Source organism: Python bivittatus, unplaced genomic scaffold, assembly GCF_059951505.1.
Source record: "Python bivittatus isolate LINGU-HERP-01145 unplaced genomic scaffold, Pbiv_v1 ctg000480_np1212, whole genome shotgun sequence".
In the NCBI taxonomy this organism is placed as follows: Eukaryota; Metazoa; Chordata; class Lepidosauria; order Squamata; family Pythonidae; genus Python; species Python bivittatus.
The window spans coordinates 23,222,063-23,245,659 of record NW_028277075.1 but is presented as its reverse complement, the minus strand read 5'-3'; the positions used below and the strand labels follow the sequence as shown (position 1 = coordinate 23,245,659).

General features: G+C 40.5%; 1 protein-coding gene across 3 annotated transcripts in view; it reads left to right on the top strand.

Annotated features, from left to right (window-relative positions):
• Window positions 1-23,597, top strand: part of BMF (Bcl2 modifying factor) — a 54,894-nt gene that overhangs the window by 7,805 nt on the left and 23,492 nt on the right. For 2 of the 3 annotated variants that reach the window (XM_088145442.1, XM_088145443.1), the window contains exons 2-3: window positions 5,735-6,055; window positions 6,831-6,994. In XM_088145442.1, coding sequence (XP_088001568.1) covers window positions 5,740-6,055; window positions 6,831-6,994 — 480 coding nt within the window. In that variant the 5' untranslated portion in view covers window positions 5,735-5,739. Of the gene's footprint in view, window positions 1-5,734; window positions 6,056-6,830; window positions 6,995-7,293; window positions 7,645-23,597 lie in introns of those variants that run through there. The other variant, XM_088145444.1, reaches the window with a different exon arrangement.

Sequence of the window (23,597 nt, the reverse complement as noted above, 5' to 3'; positions counted from 1 at the left end):
CATAGTCAAAAGAAAATCCCTTAGATTTCAATAAAACTTTCTGCTCCTAAGTAAGCTTACAATAGATTTCAGGCTGTCAAATCTCCTCATAAGTAATTGCAAGTTAGATTATACCAACCGCAGCCCAGTAACCCAAATAATGAATTTCACTTTCTTGTTTAAAATCTGGAGGATTCTGGTGTGTTTTGTGCGTGTTAAAATTAAGCTAGCATCAGAGAATCACGAAAGACTAATTTTTGGCCTCAAGATGTTCAAAAAGCAGTGCACTGTCTGTTTTTATAATCTATGACCTAAAGTTGTGTCAGCAGACACTTCTGGTTTTAATAGGCCAAACATTTTGAGAGCTTACTAAGAGGAAATAGGGCTCTTTGACTTTGCTCTTTTATTTATTTATTTATTTATTTATTTATTTATTTATCGGGTGGAGGGCAATTTTTTAGGTACATATTTTTTTACAACGAAGACAGAATAGAATGTTTGGATCTGAGGTTTCAGGAAAAGTATTGTCCACTTTGGATTTAGGAATATGCTTGATCTATGGATCTTGGTGCATTTTGGAGTAGCCATGTGAGGAAATGCTGAATGAAAGATTCCATCCCCCCCCCCCACACACAGAGCAATATGGTCTCTTTCGCCACTTAGTCACTCATATATCAGTCATGACCCTTTATTGTCCCCTCCAGTCTGCTGACTTGTTCAGGGCTTTCCCCCTCTTTCTTGTTATTTATTCCTTCTTACTCTTTTGCTACTTGCACTCAAAAGCAGCTGAACCCTGCCAACTAATTTGGCACTACAATGATGCTATGCCTTCTTAGTACACAGAATATATGCAACGCCTACAATAATCCGTAATGTCCCCAAGCCATGACTCAGATTAGCGCAGACAAGGACACAGTTTCCAAGGGTTTCCAGGAAACTCTACAGGAAACAGTCTAAGCCTCCAGATATCACTTTCTCTGTACACAAGGTAGTCAAGCCTCAGGAACACACCAACCTTCCTCTCGCTTCCTCCGTCCTCTTGTTCTTTCTGTCTTTGGCTGATGGATGCTTCTTGGGCTCTTCCACTTATAGGTCATCCTGGCACATTAGGGCAACCAAACTCCCTGCCCTGCTTCCCCAGAGCTCCAGCTTGAGGCCAGAGGAAGAAGCCAGCTTGCAGAAGGTTAGGAAAAGGAAGCCTTCTCCCCAAACATGAAGTGCAGTTTCCTTTTCTTACCTATCCCAGCACTTTCAGTTGCTAGAGTGAAAGTATAAATGTTAACAATGTGCTTCTGTTGCCAGATGTACTCAAGAGACACTCTTTTTGCGAAGCGCCTCTTTTTTGTGCCGCATGTCCTGTTATGAAAGACACATTTCCACCCTGTTTCTGCTTGCCAGACATCCTTTATGTAAGCTCTTGAGTATGCATAATGTGAGGTCAGAGCCAAGCTCAATTATAGTGACTTACATGGGTACTTCTATGCAGTTTTCTTGGTATGATCTGGAAGGGCTTTGCTGTTGGCTTCCTCTGGGATGTTCTTTTCACTTCCCGCTCTAGCCCAGGGCTTGGGGTGGGGTGAGATGGAGAAATCCATGCCATCCCATGCCATCTTTTGATCTGTATATTTAATCCTCTTTGCCAAGGGATGTTTATATAGTGGTTACTGTGATTGGACACGGAGCTACACAGTTTTACGTGCTCTGTTGTGGGCAGCGTGGTTGTTGATTTAAGGGCCATTTTTAAAGACATTTTTAACTCAATAGGAGGGAAATTTCCTGTACCATGCGTGGATGTCATGAAAATTGTACTTTCAGTGAATACGTGGCCATGGATCCCAGTATAGCATTCGTTCTAAGTTATAAATTTTGTTAGAGATTCTCTGAACAATTGTACTCTTCACTATAATCAGTATATTCTGTTATCTAGATTCTTTGTTTTTTTAATTCAGTAAAGTTTTAAACCTTATCTTTATATTTTGTACACTTGTTACATACCTAAACAAATTGTGCAAAAATAATTTCGTACTAGCATTGAGTAATCTGTTTCTGAAGTCAATTTATTCATGTTGTTCTTCAGTGAGCCTGATTTAACAGTTTGCTGGCCAGGGTTTTTGTCTTAATAGCAAGTGAAGATTGCACAAGGTGAGCTTCAAAAATCCAGTTAATGGAAAATTAAACACCAACACAGAAATTGTAAACCGCTTCCTTCTCTGTTGGATTTTGGGTCTGGGTACTGGCACTGTTCACATTCAACAAAAATGTGACTTCAAAGATTTGGCAATACCTACAACGGAAGAATGGTTAGTGAAGATGATAGAACTTGCTGAGATGGCAAAATTGACTTGTTTGATTAGAGAAAAGACAATATCTACATTTATTGCTGACTGGAAATGCCTTATGGACTTTTTGTGTAAAACAGAAAATGAATTATGATCTATGGTCTTGACAGTTATATAGGATAGATTATAGAAAGAAGTCATGAAGTAACTTTAAAGAGATAAATCTACAACTGTACTTATAACTGCTATAAAGATCGGAAGCCACTTCTTTATATCTTTTTTCTTTCTTTTCAATTTTTCTTCTACCTTTCTTCTTTTCTTTTCTTTTTGTACTTTAGCTTTCTCTTTTATTTCTTCCTGTTTCCTTCTTACACTATTTTAGTTTGTATTAATTTTTATTCTTGTTTTTAGAACTTTCAATAAAATTAAATTTTAAAAAATCAACAAAAATGTGACTTGAAGAACCAATTGTACCTCTTGGCTGGGCCCTATGGCAGGCAGGCACAAGAACAAAAGCTTTTTGTACAGTTGCCCCCATCTGATGGAATAATCTACAGTGGAGTGTGCATGGTTAGGTGTACCCAAGCTCCAAATTATGAAGGGTATTAGATTTTGAAGGGGGTAAATACAAAGATTTTTTGTAGGGTTGGTCACAGTTTGGTTCACTGGGGTGCCAGTTGCTCGTAGCTGATCTAGGGCAACCATCACTTAGCAATAATAGCTAGATTCACACATCATATTAAGCCAAACACAAACAAACCAGGTGATGGGATAGCATTGTGTGTAAACTAGGTATTTAAACAGCTCTTAAAAGAACTGAATATCCCAGTCTGCTTTTAAAGAAATAGTGGCCCATCTTTATTTTATAATCTGGAGTTGCTGCTGTTATTTTAAACAGTACTCAGTATTTTAATAGTACTGCTGTTTCAGTGCTGTTATCAAGTCTGGGCTGCCAAAATCTGGGTGATCACTAAATAGCAGCAAAGAACTGAAGTTTTTTGTATCTCTTTGCTACCATCTAGTGTCATCTGGATTTTGGCAGCCCAGATTAAGTAGCTCTAATTTTGACAAATTGTGCTTCTTTCATTTATTTAACCTTGCAAACTATCCTGAGGAGAGTTTATTCTCAAAGCCAGTATAAAGATATTTTACAGGGGAAAAAATGAATACTCCAACAAGGGCAACAGAATGTTGCAGCCTATAGAACGATGATACAAACTGCAAGTATCGAGACAAATCTTTTCAGTAGGTTAACAAACACCACTTATATCTATATAGTGATATATATGAATAAATAGGTAATCCAATATGGTATTAAGACGTGTCCCAAGCAGCTTGATTTCCTCACTTGTCTGACCCTTAGCTGATGCTTGGGGTTCCTGAATTCAGTTAAAGTGGAGTCCTAGGGTGGAGCCAGGTAACTGGAGAAACTCGCAGAGCAGGACTCCCTGCAGATAGATTCCTCTTCTTCCCCTTCCTCTGGAGGCATCTTCTGACTCTGTACTCTGTGCTGTGTCCTTTACTGATTCTTTCTACAGGACAGATGAGTCCCAGGTAGGCTGCTTGCGTATCACAGCTCAGCCTACTGTGTCGCTTGCCAACCATGCTTCATTTTTATTCTCCATCTGCCAGAAATAGATCTGAGCCTTTTTCTCCTTTCTCTCTGATTGACTATTTTCAAATATTTTTTTTCCTTTTGGCTTTTTTTCCTTTTTTGCCCACCATTAGTGTCAACATCTCATGTCCAAAAAGTTTTTGCCTGCTGCAGATGTCATCAATTGGAGCAATATCCTTGTGATGACAGCATGGCTACATAAATTCATAGAGGTAACTGTCAACCATCTATCGATAACCCTAACCTTAAGCCATTTGGTGGAGAAAACAAACATAACATAGCTGAAATAAGCAGATGTAATTGACTGATGCGTGAAACACAGTAGCAGGCAAAAACGTTTTGGTGGGCAAAAAAGGAACAAGCACTTTCCTTTTCTAATAACAATTTAAAGTGGGTTTTTTTGGTGTGCATTTGTAAAAGAAGCTAATAAGAATGGAAACTGTGTGCGATGTTTAACTGCCGTTAGGAGAGGAGATTGCCTTTTGCCCTAAAAGAGTCAGTGGGAGTCAGGTGGCATATAAATTTAAATAAGAATAAGAATAATAAAAAGTACCACATGAGGTTTCATGCAACGTTCATCAGTGATTCCAAATCATTCTAACCCCGTCATACAAACAACACTGCTGGAGTCTGCATGCAGAAAATGCGAAGTTCTAAGACCCAAATACTGTGCTCCTTTGTCATCTCCCTGGAACTGAGTGTTGTGGAGTCAGAATTAGTGGTGAGTAATGGAAGGAGAGTGGCAGGAAGATTGAGGTGTTGATGAGAAACAGTTGGAGGACCTTGGTAGCCATTGCTTTGAGGACCACGAGGAGACAGTGAGGGATGGAAAACAATTGCTCACAAGTTGGATTAGTTTTTGTCCCAAACCTGGTGCTTCCAGAAGAGGGAGAGAACTTCAGCTAGGTGTGAGCACCTTTATCAAGATCAGTTAGGGATGAAAAACTAGGGATGATCAATTTCTCCCGTTTTTTTTTCAACCTAAGTCCCCTGTGCTTCTGGATATTACAGTGTGTGTGTCTCTGGGTGTTTATATACACACATGCACACAGAGAGGCATTCATATATAATATATGCACACAGAGAGATGTATTGCACACTTTCCCTCAAATGTTACTTTTCTATGCATTTTTTAAAACTGCAAATTGCATTAAAGAAATTTTAAAAAGCGAATGTGTGTACATATTTATTTTGGTTCGCCTATGGACGTGGGAAGTATTTTTCCCCATCCCAAGTTTAAAATGGCAGATTTAGATATTTAAATATTTTATTTCCAAGAGAGACCCATGGGAATTCTTGCATCAAAATGGCAAGAACTAGCCCTACTTGGATCTATTACCTAGTAAATTGGAGTATCTTTCTTCCTGAAGGGAGCATGTCAAAGTCTCAGGATCCATTACCTCTATTATTTACATAAACAAACTTGATTAATGTTTTCAGATACTGTACTTTGGAGATCCTCAAAATTGTGTAAAGAATTTAGAATACTACTTGTTGAGAATAGAATGCTTGTTAAAGTATTAATGTGGTTATAGCCTTTGCATTCTAAAATAATCTTCCTGGAAGCTATTTTTCCCCTTTGACTTTTTTCATATAGCTGACCAGACTGTAAACAGTCTGAACTTTAAATGACATTTTGTTTCCTACTTACTTCAGAATTTTGTTTTAAAGAAGAAGGGAGAGCTTGGTCAGAGGGCCTCTTTCGCTGACCAATTAATTTTTTCCCCCCCAGACAGTATTCATAAACAGCTTTGTGTGATAGCACAAATAAAATGTCTGTATATTTTTGCCTCTGCTATTCAATAGTATTTTATCTATCTACATAATGTTGTTGTTACTTTTATTAATTATATACTTGCAGGTGAAATGGATCCCTCTGGTTACCTGGAAGATGATTTTTCCCATTTGGATGGGTTAGATGATGATGTGTTCCACTCTGATGACTGTGAACTGGTCGGTCAGTCCAGTAAGATGGCCTTTCGTGGCATTTTCACCCAAAGCAAATCTTACAACTGCCTCCTGGGGAGATTCCAGCTCTTCCCACTTACACATTGTTGTGGCCCAGGCAGCAGGCATGCCAAACAACAGGACAAGGCAACACAGACACTCAATGCATCCTCTTCCAGCCAGGATATCATGTTACCTTGTGGAGTCACTGAAGAGCCCCAGAGACTCTTCTATGGTAAGAATCATCAGATGTTTCTTGTTTCTTTGTCTACAGTGAAAAAAGGCGATGAACCACAGATATGGCCTGGTCCTTTTTTTAATGAACTGTGCTGTTCTTGAGCAAAGCAGCAATTGCTGCTGCTGCTGCTTCAGATAGTGATCTCAGAGCCTTTTGCCTCGCTCTAAATCAGGTTTCCTCAACTTTGGCGACTTGAAGACGTGTGGACTTCAACTCCCAGTGTGATTATGGTTTTGAACTGGGACTTGACATAAAGATTACTGGTAATTTTGAGCTAGTCACTTCCTCTCAGTCCATCCTTCCTCACAGAGTTGTTATGAAGATAAAATGAGGGGAACACTGGTTTAAGGTCCTAGAAGAAAGGTGGGATATAAATGCAGTAATAAAACTAAATTAAATATCTATTAAAATCATCTTAGTTGCCATGGGTATACTATTCTGAAATAGAGTTCAATTATATTGTTTAAAAGAGCCAGCTTGATGTAGTGACTAAGGCACCAGGCGAAACCAGGAGCCTATGTGTTCTAGTCCCAGCTTAGGCACAAAGCCATCTGAGTGACCTTGGGCCAGTCACTCTCTCCCAGCCCTAGGAAGAAGGCAAGGGCAAACCACTTCTGAAAATTTTGCCAAGAAAACTGCAGGGCCTAGTCCAGACAGTCAATTCTAACCTGAAGACACAACAAAAAATTGTCTATTGGCATGCTGTTGATGGAAGAAAGATCATATACCATGCTACAACATAAATGCCTCCCTTTTCTATGATATTTGGCAGGGAATGCTGGATACCGTTTACACGTCCAACCAATCGGTTTCAGATTGAATCCACATCTCCAGGAGGAACCTCAGGAAAGTCTGCAGGAATTGCGTACTGAAGTTCAGATTGCACGGAAGTTACAGTGCATTGCAGATCAGTTCCACAGGCTTCACCTACAGAGGGTAGGCTGCTTGAAGAGCAAGTAAAGGAGGGGTAGGAGTGGGGCAACAGAATTAATTCACTGGGAAGAAGGCTTTATGAATACATTGATTAGCCAAGTAGTTTAATTTCTGCACCATCATTGCCAATATGCTGAGAATGTGCTTTGTGTTAGTGTTGATAATATACAATTTGTTTCAAAACTGGGAATAATACTCTTTATTTGATTCTATTGTAATTTATTTACAGAGGTAGCTCTGCCTCATAGAAATACTAATTGAATTATCATTTTTGAATGCAAAGCTGGTTTCCTGTGTTTCAGTGTTGCTGCAGCTGGACCAAAAAATAAAATTTGCAGGGAGCTACAGTATAAAGAGAGAAGTAAGTTTGCTTCTGAATGCCTTCTGTTAAATGCCGTTAGACAAATTAAAAAAAAATCAGTGAAACTGCAATGGAAAGAATCAAACTTACTCTTTCTAAGTGGTGGGCAGGCTTAGTCCTACTCTTGAGTAGTGTTCCTAAATATATACTTTTTCTTTTTTTTCCTGCTCACCAGCTCTACCACTTTGAGCCTTCCATTGTCTTCTGCTCCCAAGGACAACTTAGAAGCTGCAGATACTTTTAGGGGTAGCTATTTACCCCCAATTTATCACTTCAGCAGGGGTGTTAGGGGAGAGAGGAAAGAACAAGGCCTTTCTGCTGACCCCTATGCTGCAAGGGACTGGTCTTCTGTTTCCACTAGCCATGGAAAGGCAGAGCTGTTTTCTGCTGACTAAATCCATTAGCTGGGTGGCAGGAAAAGTAGGCAAGGCTTCCAGTGTAGTTCTGTTGTCCCCACCCCATGTAACCAAATTTCATGTTTCACATCTATTCTCAACTGTAGCTCAGCCTTAAATACCATAACCCTAACCCTAAATCTGTCCCCTAATCCCATGGGAATAAATGCCCTGATGTATCCCTTAATTTGGAGATTTGCTTGTTTGATTGCAGATGTTTCATTACCCGACTAGGTAACATCATCAGAGCTAGTGAGTGTGGGGTTTGCTTCCTGTTTATATACAGTAGCTTGCCCTGCCAGGGTTGGTGGGGGTGTAGTTTTCTCCTTGTTAGTTCCTTGATTAGAGTATTGTTTTCTGCTTGATTGTTTGTCTGTCTGGTGTTAATCCCTGCATTATCTCAATGTAGGTTGCTGGAGAGGATGTGTTCTGGTCTTTTTGTTTCCTTCTTAGCTTTCTTATTATCTCTTTTGAATGATTTGTAAATTTGGTTTATCTCTATGTATCTATTGATGGCTAACTTGTCTAAATACCAAGCTTCCAGGAATACCCTAGCATTTTTGGATTTAGCTTGGTCTAGGATGCTCACAGTTTCCAGTTGAAACTATGTCTGAGTCTGTCCCTGTGTTGTGAGATTAAGGAGTTTTAATCATGCCTTCTGACTGCTAGCTGGTGTTCATGGATGCGCTCTGCTAGTCTTCTGCCTGCCTGTCCTACATAGTGGCTGTTACAACCATGCATACAATCAAAAGTATGGATCCAGTATGTAGACAACACCTTCATCATAATAAAAAGGAATAATTAGAGAAGACACATGAAACAATCAACAATATCTTCAAAGCAATAAAATTCACAAGGGAAGAAGAAAACAACAACACACTACCTTTCCTGGATATCCTCATCAGCAGAGGAAATGACGGCAAATTAGAAACACAGGTCAACTGAAAAACAACCCCCACTAAGCAAGTGCTCCATTACCAAAGTAACAACCCAACCTCCCACAAGAGGAGCTGTGTAAGAACATTATTCAGACGAGTATGAACGCACTGCAGTAACCCAGAACAGCAGAAAAAGGAAACAGATTGCCTATAGAATATCTTCCAACAAAATTAATATCCCTGCAACTTTATTAAAAAGTGCTTGACCACTCAACCCACTACAGCACAGCCAACACAAGCTATGAAAAGGATAACACTGCCATACATCAAAAATGTCTCAGAAACAACCAACAGGCTATTACAACCAACGGCATCACTGTAGCACACAAACCAACTAAAGCCCTCCAAAACATCACATAAACCAAAAGACCCAGTAGCCCAAGAAGAAAAAACAGGAGTCATCTACAACATACAATGTAAGGACTGTAACACCCACTATGTAGGACAGACAGAAGACTAGCATCCATGAACACCAACTAGCAGTCAGAAGACATGATGAAAACTCCTTAATCTCACAACACAGGGACAGACTCAACCATAGTTTCAACTGGGAAACTGTCAGCATCCTAGACCAAGATAAATCCAAAAATGCAAGGGAATTCCTGGAAGCTTGGCATTCAGACAAATCAACCATCAATAGACACATAAAGATAAACCACATTTACACACTATTCAAAAGCGACTATAAGGAAGCTACGCAGAAAACAAAAAGACCAGAACATATCCTTTCCAGCAGCCAACACACAGATAGGCAGGGATTAACACCAGGCAAACAATCAAGCAAGCAGAAAACAATACTCTAGTCAAAGAACTACCAAGGAGACAAACAATGAAGCAGACAAACAATCAGGCAGAAAACAATACCCTAATCAAGGAACTACCAAGGAGAAAATCACACCCCCACCAAACTTGGCAGGGCAAGCTACTGTATGTAAACAGGGAGCAAACCCCACACTCACTAGCACTGAAGATGTTACCTAGTCAGGTAATGAAATGTCTGCAATCAAACAACCAAGCTCAGAGAGCACCAAGACCACACAGTTCAAATCTGAGCTACGTATATTTTCTTCTCTTGGTATTTGCTCTTCTGTCTTGTCAAACAGATGAAAGAAACTAGCATGGGGTGATGGTTAAAGCATGATGACATGGAAATGGTCCTTGTTCATGAAAAGCTTTAACAATACTAAGTATCTGTGTAATTCTCCCAAGTACCAAAAATAGTCTGTTAAAATTGTTACAATAAAGTGAGTTACTACCAAGGCTCTGCATGCTTCGGAAGTGTTTTAGAACAAGTGCTTTAGACCTTGCACATGCACGGCACCTCTCTGCTCTTCATTAAAGCAGACAGACATTTTCCAGGCTTTCTTGCAATTGTGAAAAAATTTGCTCCTCCTATATGCTTTCCATTCATTAACATGATTCTTAAAGCAGCAGCCGTCTCATAAGGGAGCCTGAAAAAAGGCAGGCTGCTTTAGTGAAGAGCAGAGAGATGCTGCACTTATGCACATGTACGATCCAAAGCACTTCTCATTTTCAAAGCTAGCAAGCCCTAATTAGTTCTATGCTCCCCAGATTGCAAATAGGTGCAAGTGTCTGAGAATGATAGAAGGGCTTGCCTAAAGCCACTTAGTGGACATAGTCACATAACACACGTAACTCTGAAAATAAGTTAATTCAATAACCAGGTTTGCACAATACACAGGACCATAAATTAACTGAACAGGCTGGGTATGCCCAACACACCAAGCCACATAAAATAAAATCTAAACCAACCCAGCATGAATCTTAAGCAAGCTTAGCATGTTCTACAAATGCGTCTGCTAGGTTTTTAACTGATCTGGTTGAAATGTATTGTATGAACATGGCCGCTGAGTTCTAGTAGAGGTGAGATCTGAATGGGAAGTCCTGCTACACTAGTCCACCAACTCTGCTGGCACTCCCAGGTGTCTGTTGGCATCTTCACAAAAAGATCTTGGCGCCAACCCATTCGTCAAAGGAGTGTTTGTTAGGCTTTTTGATTAGAGATCGCTACGAGGGAAGATATTTGCAGAAGTGGGAGGAGTCATCAGAAGGTTCACCACAAGCTTTTCTATCTATTTTATAAAACATCCGAGAACAAAGAAATAAGCTGTAAAGTTCTGTGCCTTTCTGTAGGAAGTAATGTCATCTTTGGGCACTGGGTGCTTTTTCTGCCTTTCTCTCTGTTCTCCCTCTGTTCACCCCCACCATCCTCCACTTCCCACTAGTGCTTTGTAAGTTACTGTTGTGGTGGATTTCCCTGTCTTGTGTGAAACCTTTTCAAATAGATCTCTCAGAATGCTTTGCAGGAGAGCCAGAATCATCCAAGCCAGTTTATTTTAACCTATCCAGATTGATTTGATCTGATCTAGGCTCGGGCCACTTTCCATTCCAGCTGAGAAGAATTACATTCAGGAGCTTATAACTGCTGCAGGTTCTGCTTCTCTTCTAAAAATGAGTGCATGATGTGTCACAAGGCCAGAGCTTTGGTTAGGGGCCAGTGAAACCTGTAATGAAGTCTACTATTATTTTTTTTAAAGGAAATGTGCTTTTATGAAAAGAATGTAGTTGTGGAAGATAAAAAATTCATTGGAGCAGTTTTAATAGATATAAATCAAGGCGGAGAAGTTTCATTGCCTGATTGTGGGTGTTTCCAACTGAACAGGAGTGGTAGCATGCAACCACTTCAGGAAGCTGTTGTGGATTTGGGTCATGTGGGGGATGGAACTAGGCAGCGGCTGCAGAGGGCTAGAGCTTTATGTTACAGCCATTGCTATTTCCTATAGGAACTGTGGGGCAGCTGCCAAGTTCTCGCAAATGCAGGATTCGCTTAGGGAGGAAAGGATGTGTATACATTCACTGTGGCTAGAATTCCATGCAGTGCCAGATGTTCAGATTGTTCCATTGCTTTCCCTACAATCTTGAGCTACATTTTACTTATTCCCCTCTTTCTTCCAGACTTCTGCCCACAGTTTCTGGGATGTAGCCGTACCTGTATGAAGTTTTTTTTTGGGGGGGGGGGATGGTTCTAGACAAAAGAATGGTACCTCTGATTTTGCATTCACCAAAAAAGAACAATTTTGCCAAAGACTGTGAAAAAAAAAGAATTTATTGGAACAAAAGCAGTTCTTCAAGTGCTGGGGTGGCAGTCTAACTTCTTGCTTTTGGTAAATGTATGAACTCCATATGTTTGATAGGTGAGGGAAGAATCAATCACCTCCCTCTCTCAAATCTTCTGGGCATTATTTTTCCCATCCTAGATAGCATTCCATCAGCATCTGTCCCTAATGTCAGTTCTGGGGTAGCTAACTTTGTTTAGAGTGGCAAAGGTTAACAGGGCTTTGTTTTTCCTGTCAGGAGTCCTGAAGGGAAGCCGTAGAACTGGTTGTAACCCGACCCGTTCCATCTGGGGAGTGCAGCTATCCAATGTCTTTGTCTGGGAAATGTGTCCAAGAATGCCCCAGGGGGAAAAAAAGGCTGTAACCAAAAAAAGAAATGTGGGTCTTCCCCTCCCTTTTCTTCAGGCAAGACGTGTGTGTTGCTGTGGCACCAAGAGCCAGTGAGGAACCACTGCAGAGCAGAAATAGTGTAGGAGCATCATGTGTCAGCCAAGCATGTGGGAGAGTTAGTAAACAAAAGCGTCCCTCTTTACTACGAGCTGAGGCAGGCAAGAGAGGAGGAGTTCTTCCTTTTTCAGCTGAAATAATGGAGTGGGATAAAGGAGGAGAGAAAGTGCAAGCTGACAATTCCTTCTCTCTCTTTCTCTCACACACACGCATATGCACAAACTCCTTATTGTGGGGAGAAGTTGGGAAAGAAGTGGTGGATCTGCAATCATTCTTCCTCATCAGAGCTTCCAGATGTGGTGGGACTTCAGTTCCTTGCGTTCTGAACCATTCTGGGGAGAAGGTTCTTAAAGGATCTGGAAGACATGAGACCTTTAGGCAAGGTCTGGGTTAAAGGATTCCCTATAAGTACAGAAATGGGGAAACTTCTTCTTTGCGTGGAGCTATACTGAAGGCCACTGCAACATTTATTTATTACTAAGCTTGTGCTGGTGGCTTATATTCCTTTTGGCCATTTTTCTTCTCAAGCTGTTGATAAAGACAACAGAGTGTTGTCCAGTACATTTCTGAGAGATTATCAGTGACCAGAACTTAACTTGTCTACTGGGTCACCTCAAAGAGGTGTGGTAGCATTCAGACGGCGCTACTGAGTAAAAGGAAGAGAACATTACCTTGGGAGTGGTGTTCTTTCCTACGTAAATGAAAAGAGGAATGCTTCTTCCATGAAGGTGCTCGCCGCCTGCAGTTTTGCTAAGAATAAACAGGGAAACATCTTCTGCTAAAATTTAACATACCCAGTACCTTCATTACGCATTGCAGCCCTAATTAAAATGGACCAAGGAAACCATTCTACTGAAGCACAATTGGAAGACGGAAGAAATAGTTGAGGAAACAGATTTTTTTTTCAGGAGAAGAATTTTTAAAATGACCAGAACTGTAACTTGTCTATTGGGTCACTTCAAAGAGGTGTGATAGCATTCAGACTGCACTACTGAGTAAAAAGAAGAGAACATTACCCATCCGGCCATCCATTGAGCATGAATGAGTAAGAACAGCCTTTTTCACCTGGTGCCCTGAAGAATTCCTACATGGCTGAGATAAAAATTCTTCCACTGTAACATGCAGAGCTAAAATTTACTGACATCCACTCTTATTTCACATCCGTAGCCATGACCCTTCAGTAGGAAGGAACCATATTGGTTGAGAGTAGGCTTATATCTGGATTTCCTTGGTCCTAGATCAATTCCTTAACCCCTACACCAGCCTTGATAACAAATATTCAGAGTTTATCTGATTCTTTTTTTTTAGCTTACATTTCCATTAAGCTATGTTTATCGGCAATGTTAAGCTTGGATTTAGTTTTATCTGTATGAGACTCTGTGAGCCAAATTAAGCCTTGAGAACATGTTCACCTCTCCTTCTCTAACTGGATCAAAAGAAGATACTAATTATGATTCATATTCAGTTTCCTGGATTTCTGGCCTATGTATTAGGAATCAGTATTTAACACAAGCTCCAGTTAAACAATTGGTTTGTTCAGCAGTTGACTAGCATTTTTATTAAACCTAAGCGATACATAATTTGTATTTCTCCTCCCTGCCAGGGAGGTGGGGGGAAAGGGAAGTTGGTTTAATATTTTCCTAATATTTGCAGAGATTCCAGTATAGATGTTTGATTGATTGATTGATTATGTGCCATCAACTTGATGTCGACTCTTAGCGACCACGTGGATAGATTTCCTCCATGGCAATCTGTCCCTAACCTGGTCTTTCAGATCTTCTAACAGTGCACCCATTGCCATTGTAACTGAGCCCATCCACCTTGCTGCAGGTCATCCTCTTCTTTTCTTTCCTTCTACCTTTCCCATCAGTAGAGCCTTCTCTAGGGAGCTTGATCTTCTCATAATGTGGCTGAAGTAGGATAATGAGCCTGGTCATTTGTGCTTTGAGTGAGAACTCTGGGTTGATTTGTTCGATGATCCATTTGTTTGTTTTCTTGGCTGTCCCCAGTATTCTCAAGAGTCTTCTCCAACATTAAGTTCAAAAGCATCAACACTCCTTCTATCCTGCTCCCTTAAACTCCAACTTTTGCTTCCATAGAGTGTCACAGAGAATACCATGGCTTGCACTATTCTGATCTTTGTAGGTATAGAGACATCACGGTGCCTGAATATCTTTTCCAACAGCATAGATGGTTAAATTCTTAATTTTATGGAACAACAGATATGAACCTCCTGTCTGAAGATAGAAGTACAAAGGGTCAAATGTGGGAAAATAAGATTTTTTAAACAATTCCTATTTCCCTTTTGATATACGGTAATAGTTTATTAAAGTCTATGACACAGTAATACTTCTTTTCTAGTATGTCTAAGCATGCTCACCCATTTTTTAAATTCACACGCTGAAACTTCTTTTAGTCATTTGGAGGTTGACAGACTTCATTCTCCTTCCCAGCCAATCACAGAACAGTTTTATTTTATTTTATTTTATTTATTCAAATGTGTTATAGCTGCCCAACTTCAACAAAGTTTTTGAATCCTGTTAGGATACATATATTCATAAGATCAAGAGGAGCATAATAGCTGAATTTATTGTTCAAAATACAATTCAAAGCAAGACCTGCTAAATTCATCACTTCAGACTTAATTCCAAGTAATGATGCATCCCCTTGCAGCCCGTGAGTACAATTCTAGCAAATCAAATCATGGTTAATCAGACAGTTTGTTCTGTTTTAGAAGAAAGCAGAAGTAAACAGTTTTCCCCTTGACTTTCTTGTGGCTCCCAGGATCTTACTTAATAGACTGGGAGTCTATAAAAAATGGAGGCAGTTTATTTTTGCTGTATGAGAGTGGCATAACTGTCAATAAAATCCAGGAGACCTGACTCCAGTCTCCAGCCCTGGCCCCTCGATCTGGCTGAGATAATGCTTCAGGGCTTCTGGGAGGTTTATGTAGAAAATGAGCTGTAATTGAGAGCTGTATATATTGACCAATAAAAGTTTACAGCAGTGAGGCAAGAAGAAAAACACAAACTGTTAAATTCTTCCTGGCTTCCACAGCAGCAGGGGAGGCAAATAAGTCATATCCCTTTAAAGGTAGTGTTTCCAATACAGTACTGTGCCACTAAACAGCATCAGAAGTTTTATTCTCCTCCCCCATCCCGGAGGAGAGTTTCTCTTGCCTTCTGTTGCAGTTTTTTGCAACATGTTTCTTGTCTCCCACACTATCCCCTTTTAAAAGTTGCTTTTACTAATTCTGATTCATTTGTATGATGCAACCCAACTCCAAGGAATTATGAGAAAGGACTTTGCCTTGGAGCAAATTACAATCATTAGAAATTGTCTCATTTGGGACTTCTTGCAAGTTTTTTGATTTTTCTTTTAATTAGGCACGGGGAAAAATGTTCAGGGCATTCTCGTACGTATAACTGTGCGTGAGAAAGGTAGAAGCTTAGCAGAAATTTCTCTGCGGCCAGCACTGTTTAAATCATTTTCTAGATTTAGTAACTGAGTCATCACAACTGCTGACAAAGAGGCTGAATTAATGGAGACCTCATTGTTACACCTGACTGCTGGCCTTTGTGTGTTTCTAGCAGGCACCTTCCAAAGATTTTCTCAGTGGCGTCATCTATTCACTGTTAGTACTAATTAGATATTTATGTTTTTAATTTTTTTTAGGTTTTCTTTCTTTTTTTTTAGTTTTGTTAGCTGCCTCAGTCTGATGTTTTGGGCTCCATATGTCTCCTTATTAGAAGTATGCATTGAGAAAGACAGATTTCTTTTCAAATTTGCTAAAAGATCCCTATCCCTGCTCCCTCTTTCTTAGGAGCAAGAGGATACTTTTGCCCATGCTTTAAACAAAGTGGCCATGAATAAAATGTTTGTTTCTCTAGCAGTTTGGTCCTTGCGGGGGAAAAAAATCAGTTTCTAGCACAATGGCAAGTTGTGGCAATGGCAAATTTGAATATGATAAAATATTACCAAAATGTTGAACTTTGGTAAAAATACATAAAGGAGAGGCATCTTGAGGGAATGCAGTGAATGGGTGTATCTCATTAGTTTGTAGACATGGAACTGACATTAGTCCTTCATACTTTGTTTGCTTCTTATTGAAACAGATCCAACATTTCTGTACCAGGATGGTGTGTAAAGTGTGGATTTGTTTATAGATCTGCCAGTAAAAATATTTGCAAAAGTGCCTTTTCCTGGCATTGACTCCCCATCCTGTAAAGATCATGATCCCTACCTTTGAAATTATTTCCTGTCTCTTGTCAACAGCATGGACTCTTGCCTTGATTCCTGCTGGTGCTTTATCCTTCCTCCTTCCAGAATCTCATGTTTGCATCCAACCTCAGCTGCTCTTTGCCTTCCTAGCACCTGCTCTGGGCCATCCAGTGTCTGTGGCAGCCATTCATAACCTGGCCGTCTCCAGACATGTTGTGAGTAGAGCTGCCGTTCGTTTCCAACAGTTGCCCATGCTAGAAAGGACACCAGGTTAGGGAAAAGCTGCTTTATGGGGTTTTTTTCCTGTTCCTTATTCTCTTCCATCTACTTCTGCTTCACCTACATCTTTTCCCTGCCTTCCCATTTCAGTGGCTGCTGACTTCTGCTCACTCTTTCCTTCATCTCCGGCATTTGTTTCTAGAACTGAAAGAGAGCAAAGTTTGGGCCAAACTCCGAATTGCTTTAGAATAATTCCACTATCAAGCATCTTATTCTTGCTCAGTGTTGTGCTGTCCCTATCTCATTGCACCATTGTGCATAAGAGTTGGAAGGTATCCGAAAGATCATCTAGTCCAACCCTCTGCCCAGTGCAGGAGTCTGTTGCTGCAGCATCCCTGACGGATGGCGATCCGGCCTCCATGCCAACAAAGGAGAGTCCATCAATATCAGGTTTTGTCTGTTGATCAACTATCAGAACAGCTGTATTGACCTCTAAGAATGCTTGCCTAAGGCAGTGTTTCTCAACCTTAGTACTTGCTGGGGAATTCTGGGAGTTGAAGTCCACCCATCTTAAGGCTACCAAGGTTGGGAAACTCTGGCCTAAGGCATTCTTAGAAAATGGTCGTTGATCCCTGAACATTTTCTTCTAGTTGACTCTTTTATTAAAAACTGGAAAATTCCTCCAAGGATAACTACTGTATCTACCTGAAAGGACAATAATCAAGAATTCAAAATAATCCTCCCCCCAAAAAGAAAGTTTTGATAGGAAAAAGATTATAAATGCAAACAAAAATCCTTCTTAACCTTGTCAGCCTAGATGAAACCAGTCTGGAGATGGGTTTTCCTGTGATAAATGTGTGGGACTATAGCTAGGACAAACATGAATATCAATTGAACTGAATTCTGAATTAATATTGAATTCCTAACTATTGATTAACATGAATTGCCTCTACAATAAGAGATCTCATTTGATCCCCAGTTCACACAAGCCACTCTCTTCCACAGACGCACAGAAACTCAGTTACACACATTTGTAGATATTCTCCATCTTCCAGCAGAAACAGTTACAGTAAGGCTGAAGAAACAATGACAGGATGGAGATAAGGAGAGGCAAAGAGGTAGCTGTGCTGGGGAGAAAAGAGGGGAAATTGAAAGAAAGTGAGGGGAAGTAGCTGGACAGGGAAGGATAAGTCTTAATTTTTGTTGAGCTGGACAGCAAGTATTGCAATGTTCAGAATTTTGGGGAGAAACTCTGAAAGAATTTGCAGGAAATTAAGCTCAAAAGACACATCCCATTTTGATTTTAAAAAGAAAGCTCCCCTTCATCTCTTGTGCTTTACTGAGGAAGAAGAGAATGGCAGCAAGATTTTACAGTTTTAAATAAAGATTATTTTTAAAAACATATTGAAAACATCTATATAAGTACTTTCATAAGGTACATATCAGGATAGTTATTAATGCAAATTGAAAACACTAAATAAAACATGGATAACAGTGAGTTACCATATTGAAAAGAGAGGTGAGATAGATAAAAACCAGTAAGATGGAAAGAGATTATGTTAACATACTTGCACTTCAGAACATTACTTTTCTGTTACAAAGTCATCTCAGGTGAGGGAAGAGGAGAGGGTCCCAGTGTTTGAGGGCCTGTAAAATTGTCATGAGGGGATGCGGTGGCGCAGCGGCTTAATGACGCTGAAAGTTGCTGGCCAGAAATGGTCGACGCTTCAGCGGTTCGAGTCCAGCCTTTGCGTTAACAGGGTGAGCTCCTGTTTCCTCCCCAGTTCCTGTCAACCCAACAGTTCAAAAACTCATGTGAGTAGATAAATGGGTACTCTCACTCCGGTGGGAGGAAAAATGCTGGCGGCGCCTTACAAAAAGGAGTCGGGAGCAGTTGCTGGTAAGCGCGAAAAACCGTGCGCGCCCAAAAAGGGCGCAAAGCAACGGAAACCCTGCCTCCTGCGCACGCCAGCTGGGCTCTGCTCTAGGAAGGAGGCTCTGGCAAACCACTTCCGAAACAATTGCCTTGAAAACTGCAAGGATTCGTCCAAGCAGTCACTGCAGAGTCGGTAACGACTGAGCGCAGATTATTAAAAAAAAAAAAAAAATTGTCATGGATGGCACCACAGGATGGCCACAGTGAGGGTCTGCCTAGTTAGAAAGGCCATTTGGGTGTGCTAGAAATTGCATCCAAAACAGTTTGAGTCTGAGTCCTGAACTTCAGGACACATAGCAAAACAGAGAAAATTGATGATGCTCAGAGATGTATTCCAACCCCACCTCAGAAACACTAAGGCTAAAATATCTCAGACATCCAAACCAGACACACCAGAAACACACACATCGAGATTTAGTTCCCTAAACTTATCAAGTGGTGGCCAATCTCTTTCCTTCTTTTCTTTTTTCTTACAATAAAAAAGTACAATAATTTTAACAGGCTAGGTGTACTTAAAATGAGCATATCACAAACTTCCAGATGTTCTGTTTGCATCTGTTCCACTCTAGTGATGGTCTCTGGACCAGAGGGGAATCATTTGGGGGGAAAGAAAGAGGGGAGAGGCAGATGAAGTATGGAGTTTTGCTTTCCAGACTCTTATTGTTAAACAAACAACATAGCAATGGTAAATTAATAAATTAGGAGGATGGGAGGGCTCCTCTGAGTGCCCTGGGAGATGGCTGCGAATGCTGAGCTTGTAGGGAGCCAAACACAATTGCCAGAGAGTGTTGAGTCTACCATAATTCCCTCCTTGGATATGTTTTTGATAGAAGAAAGCCATTGCCAATCCTGACTGTGATTCCCAGTGTTGATGGTCAATAGGAAAACCATCTGGTAAGCTGCAAGCATAAAAAACATGACTCCTTATTTTCCTTAAAGTCTTCCCTTTGGCATTTTGTGGCATTCCCCGAGCAAATCAAATGTGGTTACCTCCTTTCTGCCCTCCTTTATGTGCCCTTGTTCTGAGAATAAGAGTGAATTCACCTGATTGGGAGGGTCATATGAGTGTGTTCCACAATTTAAACCATCTTCTAGTTTCGGTTTAACTGAATCAAAATGCTATGGCTTGCAATAGGAGCACTGAGTTCTTGTACTTCCTTTTTCTGTTTTGCAAATGGAAAAAGGAACTAAACAAACCATTTAAGTTACGCAAGATGAGATGCTGCAAACCTGGGAAAATGGGGGTGGGGAACAGCAGTTGTCTCTTCCAAAGCAAAGGCAACTGGCTGTTATTGTTGTGCTCTTTTGCTATCAGATTCAAGCCATAAAAAGGAGTGCAAATTATTATTTACTTTGATCAGCAAACTTTCCAAATAATTGCTCATCTACAGCAAGTACCAAGAGTCTTTTCCACTAAATATTTCTTCAAACAGTTCAGAGAACCTTCATTGTACACACTCCGCATGAACTTTTCTTTCGGCTAATGAAGATGGGCTTCTGCCCATTCCAAAGCCTGTTCGGTTCTTCCTGACTTGCACTACATTGCTCTGGAATGGTTAGCGGCATTCTTCCTAAAATAATTATCAGGCATCAAATAAAGAACCATGTTATGATTTTTGTGTAACACATGAATTCACAGCAACTTAAGAAGCTCTCACTTTCCTTTCCAAGTTGGCTTTGAAAAATTAAAAAATGGAGAGCAATTAGCATAATGGAAAGTTTTTGTCTGTGCTACTAAATCAATATTCTTCTCAGTACATTTTTTAATAGTAAGAATAGAGAAATACCAGCTTAACCTAGTCACTTGCCAGATACTTAAAGACCACTTTGGGGACTTCTGCTTTCTTTTATTCCACCCATTGGCCACCAGCTTGTTTTGCCATCTGGAATATATTCCTTCATCTGTTACTTTAGGGCAGCATTTCTCAACCTTGGCAACTTTAAGATGTGTGGACTTCAACTCTCAGAAGTCCACACATCTTAAAGCTGCTAAGGTTGAGAAACACTGCTCTAGGGAATGTGAATTATTTCTTGCTTTACCTAACATCTAATTTGTTCTGTGGCAGCAGAGTATGCCTGCCCCACATACCTGGCAGGCAAAACTATTTTTCAAATTATGCAGCATCTGGCTGCTGAGTTATATTTTGTGTTATATAGCATACTTATTTGTTTGCATTCTGTTGTCAGAGTCCCCTTGATTTCTTGTTCCATCATTGAGAGTTTCATTTTATGCTGCTGCAATTAAAGCAATAGGATGAGGCCTGACTCTAACGTCCTTTAGAAACTTGGCTACCAGTTTTGAGGTAAAAATAGCCTGGTTTTTGAAGAGCAAAAATGAGCCAAAAGGATTTGTGATATCCACTCAGGGAATACAAGCTCATCTTCTTGAAATATGTAATTTACCACACCAGATGTTTCAGCTGGCATTAAAGTAATGGAATGAAATTATTTTATATTTTAAATGTCTAGAAAAATGATTTCTATAAGTTAAAAAAAAAACACCTAGTAGGTATTTTGTACACAATTATCACTTCATTCTGAACTTACTTCATCTTAAATAATCTGTAAATACCCTTGAATGTGGTTAAACACAAAATATTTTGGCTGGAATAGCAGCTCTTGCATTCTTGAGAGTGATTTTAAAAGCTGATTTGAATGACCATGTTCCAAAAGAGAAACAAAACTTTTTACCTTTTGAAGAGCAATGGTGCAGACCCATGTTCATTATTTTATAAATAATGTTTTAAAAACAATCTCCAAACAGGATACAATTCATGAACATAATAAAATAAGAATAATCTAGTAAAGAAATATAGTTAAAATCTTAAATAACTATATGAAATATTTTTAAAAGGAATATTGTTCCATGTTCCTACTTCCCCAAGCAATGAGAAATTCTAATAGCCATTTAACACACTTTAGTGTTAGCTTTATTTGAAGGAAAAGTTACTGGAGACTTAGGGCAAATTCATTGACTTAAGCAATAGAAAATCATTGCCAAGATAGTCACCAGAGTCTGAGCTCAACTTGAAGGAGCTGTTACCTTTTCACTGATGTTGGGGCCAGCTGTTGGGCTTCAAGGATCCAGATAACATAGATGACAGTGAACGGATTTTTCTGCTTCTTTCTGATGCTATCTAGAGGTTGTCTACATTTTTTCAGCCCAGATATGGTAACCCTACTAATCTAGAAGAAAAGTTAAATGAAAGTAAACAGCACTGTGTTCTTAGCAAGAAGATGTGCTACACAACATATCCCCAAAGAGCGTAAGAGACATCCTACATGATGCTTCCCATCCTTTTTCTGAATCTCTTTCTCTCTAGGGGGTCTTCCAGAATTGGCTCTTTTTAAAAAAAACATAAATGTGTAATGATCATATACGTCCTATCAATGCTTTTGGGAGGGGTGATATTCCAGATTCTAGGGGCCTCTCACACATGCAAGCCTCAAAACAGATCTCCATCTGTTTCCTAACAATTAAATCCCTTTGAGAAAAGGTCTTCCAGACATTTAAGGTATTAACAAGCATTTACTTGAGAAAATGTGCAATTTTACATTATTTTGAAGCATCATTATGACATTTTCTAATTTTATTTATTTATCAAATTTATAGGGTCACCCATCTCACAAGAAGTGACTCTGGGTGGCATACAGCAAAAAATACCAAAACAATAAACATGTCAAAAGCAGTCAGATTAAAAAGTTTTAAAAAGCATAAAATACCCCAGAGATTAGATCAGCAAGGGAGCCACTTCAAGATTTCACTGGTCCCCTGAGATCCCCAGGCCAGATGACATAGCCAAGTCTTGAGGGACTAACAGAAAATAAGTAGGGACAGAGATGACCTCACTTTGGGGGGGGGGGAGAATATTCCATAAGGTGGGTGCCACAGCAGAGAAGGCCAGTGTCCGCAGGTCGGTCAAGTGTAGTTCCCTGACTGATGGGATCCACAGAACGCCTTTTCTGCCAGATCTGATGGAACAGGCAGATGTAACTGGGGAGAGGTGGTCCCTCAGATAACCCAGCCCCATGTCATGAAGGGCTTTAAAAGTCAAAACCAGCACCTTGAATTGGACCTAGAAGCAGATTGGCAACCAATGCAGCTTGCAGAGCAGAGGTGGAACGTGTTGTTCTAGAAGCACACATAACTGCCCACGCTGCTACATTTTGTACCAGCTGAAGCTTTTGGACACTCTTCAAGGGCAGCCCCATGTAGAACACATTGTAGTAATCCATTCAGGAGGTGACTAGGGCATGAGTGAGCAGAGCCTCCTGATCCAGGAACAGGCACAACTGGAGCACAACACAAAGCTGTGCAAAGGCCCTCTTAGCTATGATTGCCACCTGCCCTTCAAGCAGGAGTTGTGAGTCCAGGAGGACCCCCAGATTGTGCACCGGCTCCATACAACCCCATCCACCACCAAAGATGGCATAGTCCTGGAACTGACAGGACCCAAAACCCAAAGCCACTCAGTCATGCCAGGGTTCAGCTGAAGCCTGTTGTTCCCCATCCAGACCCTCACAGCCTCCAGACACTGGATTAAGACATCCGCAGCATCGCTTAATTCACCAGGGACAGAGATGTATAATTGGGTATCATCAGCATGCTGATGATACCTCATGTCATGGCAGCGGCCTCATGCATATGTTGAATAGGAGCGGAGAGAGCACCGAACCCTGTGACATCCCACATAGTAGGGGCTGGGGCAGAATCTCTCCTCCCCAATCACCACCAACTGGAACTGACCCTGGAGAAAGGAGGTGAACCAGCAGAACACAGTGCCGCCCACCCCCAATCCCCTAAGTGATCCAGGAGTATACCATGATCAATGGTATCGAAAGCCGCTTAGAGATCAAGTAAGGCAAGGATGGATAAACAACCTCCATCCTGCCCTTGCCAGAGATCGTCCAAAAGCATGATGTATGTCGTTTCTGTCCCATACTAGGTTTGA